The sequence below is a fragment of the Drosophila eugracilis genome, unplaced genomic scaffold (genome assembly GCF_018153835.1).
Source record: "Drosophila eugracilis isolate 14026-0451.02 unplaced genomic scaffold, ASM1815383v1 contig_75, whole genome shotgun sequence".
Lineage (NCBI taxonomy): Eukaryota > Metazoa > Arthropoda > Insecta > Diptera > Drosophilidae > Drosophila > Drosophila eugracilis.
Window position 1 is genome coordinate 1020752 of NW_024573645.1, and position 8812 is coordinate 1029563.

Consider the following 8812-nt stretch of genomic DNA (forward strand, 5'->3'; position numbering starts at 1 on the left):
TTAATTCTAGCTTAAAACCAAAGACAACATAATGTATATATGGCTCAGAAATCAGGTTTTTAGACAATAATTTAAGCAATCGCAGCCCTTTTACTAGTCTTCTAGTACTCCCTAAAAATCAGATTGGAATAAGTTCTCAATTTAAATAGAAATATCTCTACAGCATTCGAAATTGCAATCCCTTCCGCTTCATGGTTGACATTTAACCGCTTGGCAGCCAATCTTTTAATTGAATTCGAAGCGGAAATAGCACCGTTAGGCCTCGATCGAAACCACAAGACAAGACGTATATAATTTAATTTGTACGCACTGTGGCGCGCTTCCCAGCGCCAACATTGACACACTTTGGGTGGTCTTGGCGCGCTGACTTAATTTTGGCAAACCTAAAAGCAACCAAAACACAGAAATTCGAAAACATCACGTCGAATTCGAGGCGAGTAATCGATGAGACGTGCGATGGCAGCGGTGTGTTGCATCTGTGTACATATGCCACCTGTTGAAAGGGCGCAGTCGGCAAGAGCAACAACAAAAATAAGTGTTCAAGTCCCTCCGGCCGACGCACTGCATCATTTGCAGCTGAAATTTCAATTTCAGCCTTTTGGCAGCATTTCAAAAGAGCGACTGCTGACTGACTGAATATGCCGGGCCGGCCAAACTCAAGTAGACGGCGGGCGCCAAGGCGCCAGCGAAATATGTTTGCCAGCTCGAACGGCATTAAAGTGCGCGAAAATCTCATTTTATTTCTATTTTATTTATTGAGCCATTAGAGAGGGGCGCAGGAGTTTCGCCTGTCAGCTCATTCACAGATTAATTTTGGCAATTTATAGCCGGCGAGATAGTTTTTGAGTAACTGCATCCATGGACATATTTGCAACATTGGAGTGCGCCCCGAAACCGTGAGTTATGTAATGATGTAATGAGCTGGGGAGTATGGAGGGGAGGGAGGGAGGAAGGCTGCGAGGGAAAATTGACTTCCATGTTGGCGACAGACTAACAGAAATGTCACGATACCCTGGGAAAATGAGCCGTCGGGTGTGAGTTATTGATTGGTATTTTTTTTCTGGGGGAAGGGGTTGGAAAATTGGTAAATTTTTAACCATTAAAAATATTTGAGTTAAATGCAATAGCTTAAATTGCTGATTGACGCCGAACATGAAGGAGTTTCTTAGTCGCTGTGTTCGAATTAATTGAGTTTTTTTGATGGTTTTATTTATGGGAAAAACTATGGTTGCATGGCAGATAGTTTACATTTTTATATAATTATTTTATGTTCTGTTTTGAATCAAAAAACCATTTAATATTGATATTTTTAGAATATTAATTTATTATATTTTTTATATAAATATATATTTTCTAAAAGAGTTCAACCCAAAAAGTCTAAGAAAGGCATTAAAACCGAAATCTAGCACCCTCAGAAAATGTTCTTCTAAAATCTATAAATGGCCTTACATAAACCCTTCTTCGATGACCTTATTTCTTCCACAACTACAAAACATAGTTAAGTAAAGACCCATATTAGTGTTCCAAAGCTGTCCCATGAGTTGATCACTCACCTGTGCCATTGCTGCCGAACCAGAGGGCAACTAGGTCCTCGCTTGGCGGCGTATGGTGGTGATAGGGATTGCCGTACAAATAGGGACTCGGGTAATCGAGCAGAACACGACGCGAGCCGGGCGATGAGGACTCGGCTACAGGGGGGTCAAATATATTGGAGTAATGATGGCTGATCTGGGATGTTAAAGAATGGATGGCTTTTGAGTGCTTACCCTGAGCTAATTGAGCGGCATATTCCGTGGCCTTTTGCAGATTGATTCGCGGTCGCGGCTTGGCAAGAATTTGTTGCTGTTGCTGCTGCTGTTGTGGTTGCACCACCGCTGTACTTTGCTGTTGTTGTGGCTGTTGAATGGATTGTTCTGTAGTCGGTGGAGGATTATTAGCTGCCGCTGCTGCTGCTGCCGATGAGTCCAATAGCAGTTGCTGAACTTGCAATATATCTACGTATTCATCTAGTTCCACGGGAGGTTGTTGAGCGGCAGCCTCAGTGGTTGCCGCCGGATGAGGATGATGATGTAGTGGTGGTGCAGCAGCACTACCCGTCTGATAATAACCAAAAGCAGGTCCCGAAGCTGTGCTACTGGCAACGGCAATGGGTGGTGGTGCCGGTGGTGGAGCAAATTGCAGAGGATTGCGACTGAGTCCTAGTAGAGGCGTTGTGGGTGTATTCAGAGAATCCTGTGAAGCTGTTTCCGTAGAACTAGCTGCTGTTGAAGGCAGCAAACTAAGATTTTGTCCAGGCGGACTTGCCACAGTTGCTGCTGAAGTGGAAGCTGTTTCTGGTGCAGTGGCTGACGAATGCTGTTGGCTACCTACAATCAGTTCATTTTGACGCCGCATTGTCAGCAACATTTTTGTGGTTTAGCGCGTTGCACGTTGATCGGTTTGAAAATAAAACAAAATATTTCGAAAACAAAAAACTTAAACACAAACGATTTAACCGAGACTCCATTTGTTTGTTGAGCGATCACTTTTTTCGGTTAATTTAATTTAAATTGACACATTTTTTATGCTTTGTTCACGGTTTAGCTGCGGTTAACTTGATTGATTTTCACTGTGTTTCTTGTTTTTAACGATCGAATCAGTCTTGGCCAATTTACTTTGATTGTATTTTCAGTTGATTGAAGTTTTCGCAAAAGCTGGAAAAAAACAGAAATATTTGAAATATTTTATAAAACAATTAAGCTATAATTTTAATTTTTAAAAATATTCCCTTTTACCTTTTCTCTTAATAATATTTTTTTGTTTGCTTTGTAAATCTTTGTTTCACTTAATTTTATTTATTATTTTGTTAATAAAAACACCAAAAAACATTCATAAAAAATGTTTACAGTATATATCCACTACACTACAGTAAACACTCAGATTTGAATAATCACAATAAGACACTTAGAATATGAATTTGTATATATTATTATTTTCCTAAAATTGACCCTCAAAAATACACATTTAAATGGCTTTCAAAAATGTTGAGCTAAAATTTTCACTTTGCCGTCGGCAATTTATTTTCATTTCATTTTCATTTCTTTTATTTTCTGGCATTTAAAGTTTGCCAAAAAATCTGTCGATCATTTTTCACACTGTTGTTTTGAATATTTTTGCTTAATTTTTAATAAATATTTTTGATTTTAAAAATATGATTTTGATTAATTGTTTTTGGCTAGACGCGCGCGATTTTTGAGATTTTTGTTTTTCGAGAATTTTTTTTGGCCAAAAATTGCGAGACGAGCCGTTGAGCCGTCGAAACGCTACTGGCGCGAGCGGTGAAAATTGAAAATGAAAATGGGAAACTCGGGCCATCGGTGAAAAAATCATGAAAACAGCGGCAAATCGGCTGCGTCGGCGTCGGAAGCATCGGAAAATGCCTGAAAATGTGTGTTTAGCTTTTGGCCATCATCTATTTGCCGCCCGAACGCTGTGTGTCTCAGCCTGTGTCTGTGTGTTACTTTGATTCTTATTTGTACTGAAGCATCTGACTCTCATTTTTGGCCCACACACATACAAAAGGCACTTACATACATTTCTCTCATTTTGTTGCCCAATTTCCCTGGCCATGAGTGTGTGGGTGGCTGTGGAAAGAGAGTGAAAAGCAGCATTTCCGATTCCGAACGGAGCAAATGTCAACAATTGTGGGTGGCACTCGGGAGAGTGTGTGAGAAGCGATGAGCATCGAAGAGATGAGGCCCAACAAAAAAAAATAATCAAATGAAAATTGTTTAGCACTCGAAGAGAAGAGGAAAATTGTGCCAGTGAACTTGCCAAAGTCGACGTAATAGTTGTGCATTATTGCATGTGTGTAATATAGCAAAAACGTATTTCCCTTATCAGTGGGGATGATAAGTTATCAGAATCTTGGCTTTCACTTTCCATAGCCATTGGCGTCATCACGGGGCGTATGAGTAATTTATGGTAATTATCCATACGCCTAGTCTGCCAGTTCATTGGAGATACTAAGTACAGTTGAACTTGTAGAACTTGAACTATATTTTAGAGGAGTTTTAACTTATATTGGTTTATTAAGTTACTCATACTTCTAGTCGTTTATATTTATTTAAAAAAGTTTAAATTCGTGGTGCTAGAAATTTGAATTTTCTTTCCTTTTCTAGTTTTCCTCTGATTTTTCTATATATATTCTGTTATTTGATATAAAAAAGTCTATAATTTAATGTTAAATTGCCTAAAGAATCTTTTTCCTTCTTAGAAATAAATCCGAAGCATGTGAACTTATCAGATGGCTCCTTAACTTATTGAAGTTCACTTGTTTACCGAAAGAGAAATCCTACGTTTAGCAACCTATCGCTTATCAACTGACATTTGGCCGAAAAAAGTTGCGGAATTCCATGAAATCCAAACACTCGAAGGGCCAAAACACCGAACTTCTAAAAGCCAATGGAAAAACAGACAACATGCAAAATGCTAAAACGCCCCCGTTCGTGGCAGCAGCCTCATAAAATGGCAATTAGAGTTGCACAGTGGCAGCGTCGTCCCTGCGATGACATTTAAAGGTTAGAGGTTGCCAGCATCAATCAAAAGGCAGCCATGGCAGTTCCCTTTCCATTCCCCCTCGCTTAAGGTGAAACAAAAGAGCAATAATAATAATAATAATAATGAAAGGACAGCGACTAGGCAGGTGGAAAAACGGGAGGAACACTTTCCCTGGCTTCGGGGCTTAGCACATTAAGTTTATCCAAGCTTGGACCTGTTGATTGCCTGACTTTATCTAGCAAATATGCTCTACTTCTGCTTCAATATTCTAGTGGAAATCATTTCTGGCGTGGGTGTGTAAGAAAATGCTCGACTAGGATGCTAATAGATGCGATTAAACGCCCACAATGTCAGATACCATTGACTAGGAGACGAGCATGAAGTGAGGGGCAGGAGATTGGTAGCCTAGCTAAACAAAAAAAAAACAAGGCAGTGGAATTTTATGGAATTTCTTAGTATTTTTTGTCAGTTTTTAAGTTTTATTACTCATACGCAGTGTGGTCATCAATATATACTTTGATTCGAAATTTTAACAAATTAACTAATTTGTAAAACATAAAAAGACTTTCCATAATCCTAATCACCCTCATCGACTGATTTATCCCACTGTACATTGGCAACCTAGAAGCTACTCGAACTTTCCACTTGACAAGAGCCTCGGGAGCCTAGATACAGGATGCTGGTGCTTTGCCCTTTTCCCAAAATGCCTGCCACGTGTGTGGGACGTCCTGTTGCTTATCCTGTTGCTCTTTGCCGCCAGACGGCCAATAAAGGAGGAAAAGTTCTAGGTTCATATTCGGAAAATTGTATGAATGAAAGCGGAAAATGAATTGAGCTTATCAATGAAAAAAGCTTCGCTCAGCTTGGATTTCATTCATGAAACGTCCTTCGTTCTGTTAATGGAATAGAGAGCCGTTGAACTACAGAAGCTTCCTTCTTTGTTATCCGTTTGAACTTTGGTATTTGTGGAGTCGAACTCGAACGTTTTAGGGGTTCACTTCCAAATGTCAGATGTTACTCCATTTTAACCGCACAATTTTGCTACGAAGCTTTAGCCGGGAGCCATTACGAACGTAGCTGTTCTTAATTAGCCAGGCAATTTTAACTTGTTGCAGGAATTTTGCGGCTCCCGATTGCCGGTTGACCTTAAACCAAAAGCATTACCCCTTCCTCACACACCACATATTTCTGCATTCAAAGAAAAGCACATGTGTGTGCGTGTGACGTTTAACCTTTCAATGTGGCAGCGCTAATTGATTTGTTTTATGCACGTGTCGCTCTCTCCTGGAGTGGGAAGTTTCATCGCGTGGGACCCGCATGAAAACGTCTTTTGTTTTTTCAAAATTAACAAGCAACTGAATAAGAATTTTCATTTTGTCAAAAGTCTTGTGTTGAAAGAGAGGGGAGGGCAAGTCTTGAGGGAGGTACCATTAAACCGTATTTTTGTTACTTAAAAATGTTGGAAGTGAGGCTAACAGATGGTTTCTTTAAACTTACAGGAAGTGTTTTTCAAATCAACTAACTAAAAGCTTTGTATGTCCATCGTGATTTTATAGGTTCGTACAAAAAAGTTAGACTTATTTTAAGACACATCAAACTTTCCTTTGACATTTCATAAACTTCTCGAAGCTTCCAAGATAGCATTAAAAACCTGGTTTTCTTTGAATACCAAACTGGCCTTATCTGCAAATCCTGTTTGGTAATAACTGTCTGAAAGTTTCTTTAATACAAAATGATCTCATTCGAATTAGGTTTTACTTGTATTAAAATTTAAGACCAAAGTATCAAGTGTCTGTAAGTTTAATACTTTTCACAGCTGCCCATAAAGTTCATTACATTTAAAAGCCATAAAAGTTATATTTATCTTTCTATATACTTTCAAACTAAATATAATTGGTATTAATTACATTATTAAGTAATAGCCAATATCAGGAAATCATGAAAGAAGAACTCATCACTGAGAGTAAACCTACCATCACCTATTATACACTAGTTCTAAAAACTAGATAAGCCTGATAAAGACATTAATTAAATCTAGAATTTTGTCATTTGAGTACCAATAACAATTGCTCTAATATTGCCACATTCCTTCCTTCAACTTAAACTTACCTAATTACTTTTAATAACATTATTTGACATTAAAATTATTGAAATAAAAAAAGCAAAAACGCTATTATACTTAAAGTTTATTGATAAATAAAAAATAGAGCAATATGACAGTTATAAATTCGATAGTGGACCAATTTTCATCTACACAAATATGAGAAAACTTAATTTTCGTTCCAATTAAAGGCCATTAGAGGCCATAACTGACGACCAAGAATCTACGCCCCGGCCAGTTGTAACCATTAATATACTTGTTTAGATGCCGAATGGTGGATATGTCTGGGCCATATAGTCAGACTCTGGCTACTTACCGGCTATAAAAAGGCAATCAGATGTCGTCGATTTCACAGGCAAGAACCGGCGACAACAGAGCACGCAAGAGTGCTCAGAAAGCTAGTCCAAGGAATCAAGATTTGGGCGCGTAAATAGGCAGGATCGTTGTTGTTGATTCTTCTACAGTTTTTCCTCAGTATTTTGTTGCCGGCCAGGGTAAAGAAGGGGGCAGAGGGTCTCGCGACTGCGTTTGTAATTAATTACGAGGCGGGCCAAAAGGCGAACGCACGCGCGACTTACTGCAACGGCAGCAACTACTGCCAACTGCAACTGCAGATGGCCAAGGAGCGATAAGATCCGGCTATAGAACGTGGCCAAGTCAAAGGAAGCGACGGAGCTACTGCGATTACGCGAAAGATATCCACCCGGGGCCTGTAATCGCGATCTTTTTGGTTTGGCTCTGAAAACTCGTTGCCGGCTTCTTTCGCAGATTATGCAATTTTGATTTGAAACACGCAATTTTGATGGGATGGTTAAGATATTCTCCAACTCTCTCGGCTATCATTCGGTTTTAATTCGCTTAACGATCTCATGCACAGGGCGCGTAAATCGAAGCCCTTTTCTTTATGGCTTAACCGCAATGCCACCAACTTATTAGATGATAATTTCCTTCCGGTTGCGATCCGTTTACTTTTTTTTGCGATTCGACTCGACGTCCGACTGTCGGCGGTATAAAAAACTATATGGTTTGCTTTGCTTTGCAGCGCTGCCTTGACTGTTTTTCGCCTCGGTTTCACTGTATCTGTACAGTGTACATGGTTTTGTGTATCTGTATCTGTGTTTTGGGGAATTGCAGAGTGTGTGAGTGTGTGTGTGTGGCAAGTCGTGGGCCGATCATCGCCTTACTTAGAGATCTGTCGCCCAGTTGAGATGCCTCGTCTTAGTGCTGTTGTTGTTGTTGTTGTTGTTGTTAATGCCGTGTGTGGGCACAACTGTACATGCGAACGGGCTAAGATAGCCGTCCCTGTCGCACATATGAGCGGAGGATTGCCGGTGGGGCAACAAACACTGAACAACAAACACCTAACTCAGGAAACCACACACACAACCCCCGCAACAACGCCCCAAAGTGCTTTTCTCTCTCGCTGAGCTTCTATCGCCCAGTGTATAAGCCTGTAACACCTTTGGATTACTCTTAAGTCGTTTTCTTACACTTGAAGGAAATTTTGGTAGTAGTCCTTAAGCTATAAGCCTTAAAAATTAAGATCAAAAGTTGTCAAACTGGATCCTTATTTTGGAGTCTTTGATTAAATCTCAGCTTTCTTTTATCTTTTCTTTATGTAAGTTTAAGAAATTTGTCTTTTATTTAGGAAACTAAGCTTGAAGTAACTTAGGTTTATCATTTTAAAAAAGCTAACAAACCCCTTTAAATATAATTTCCTGACGATTTGCGTCGTGCTTTTTTACAGGAATCTGAATTATCCTGATTTTATTTTTCTTCTAAAAAAGCTTTTTAGCTAAAAATAAATTCAACGCCAGCTTTACCACCCTTTACAGTTTTTGAGAATGTCACTTAATCGGCTTAACTTTTTAGTTCTTTTAGCTAAATGGACTCTAATTAGCTTTTCGAAGCTATTAAAAGGTCAATCAGGTTGTTAAGGGATTAGGACCATTGACTAATATTAAATATCTAAATACAAAAATTAATTCTAGTATATACTAAAACATTTTTCTTACATAAGGAAGTGAATAATATAAAACTAAAAAATTTAAACCATAAAAAGCTTAATTTGCTAAATATTCCTTTCCTGCAATATTTCAGTTTTGGCTTTAAGTTGTCGTATTTTTTTCTAAGTGCACCAGAGCGTGCCAAGTTCTGAGTGTGTGAGTGTTC

General features: G+C 39.0%; 1 protein-coding gene across 2 annotated transcripts; it reads right to left on the minus strand.

Moving 5' to 3' along the window:
• Nucleotides 1–1443: 1443 nt before the first annotated feature.
• Nucleotides 1444–7702, minus strand: LOC108105261 (potassium/sodium hyperpolarization-activated cyclic nucleotide-gated channel 1-like). 2 transcript variants are annotated; one of them, XM_017211741.2, is made up of 3 exons: nucleotides 6957–7702; nucleotides 1767–2693; nucleotides 1444–1688 (listed from the first exon to the last, which is right to left on the minus strand). In XM_017211741.2, exons 2-3 carry the CDS (start codon nucleotides 2404–2406, stop codon nucleotides 1546–1548), a joined length of 783 nt encoding a protein of 260 aa, XP_017067230.1. In that variant the 5' UTR covers nucleotides 2407–2693; nucleotides 6957–7702; the 3' UTR covers nucleotides 1444–1545. The 2 variants fall into 2 exon arrangements, with proteins under 2 accessions (XP_017067230.1, XP_041675471.1); XM_041819537.1 differs by having other exon boundaries at nucleotides 1444–2693.
• Nucleotides 7703–8812: the final 1110 nt, after the last annotated feature.

Coding starts and splice junctions, on each gene's coding strand:
- LOC108105261 (XM_041819537.1), bottom strand. CDS start 2,406: ATGTTGCTGACAATGCGGCGTCAAAATGAACTGATTGTAGGTAGCCAA.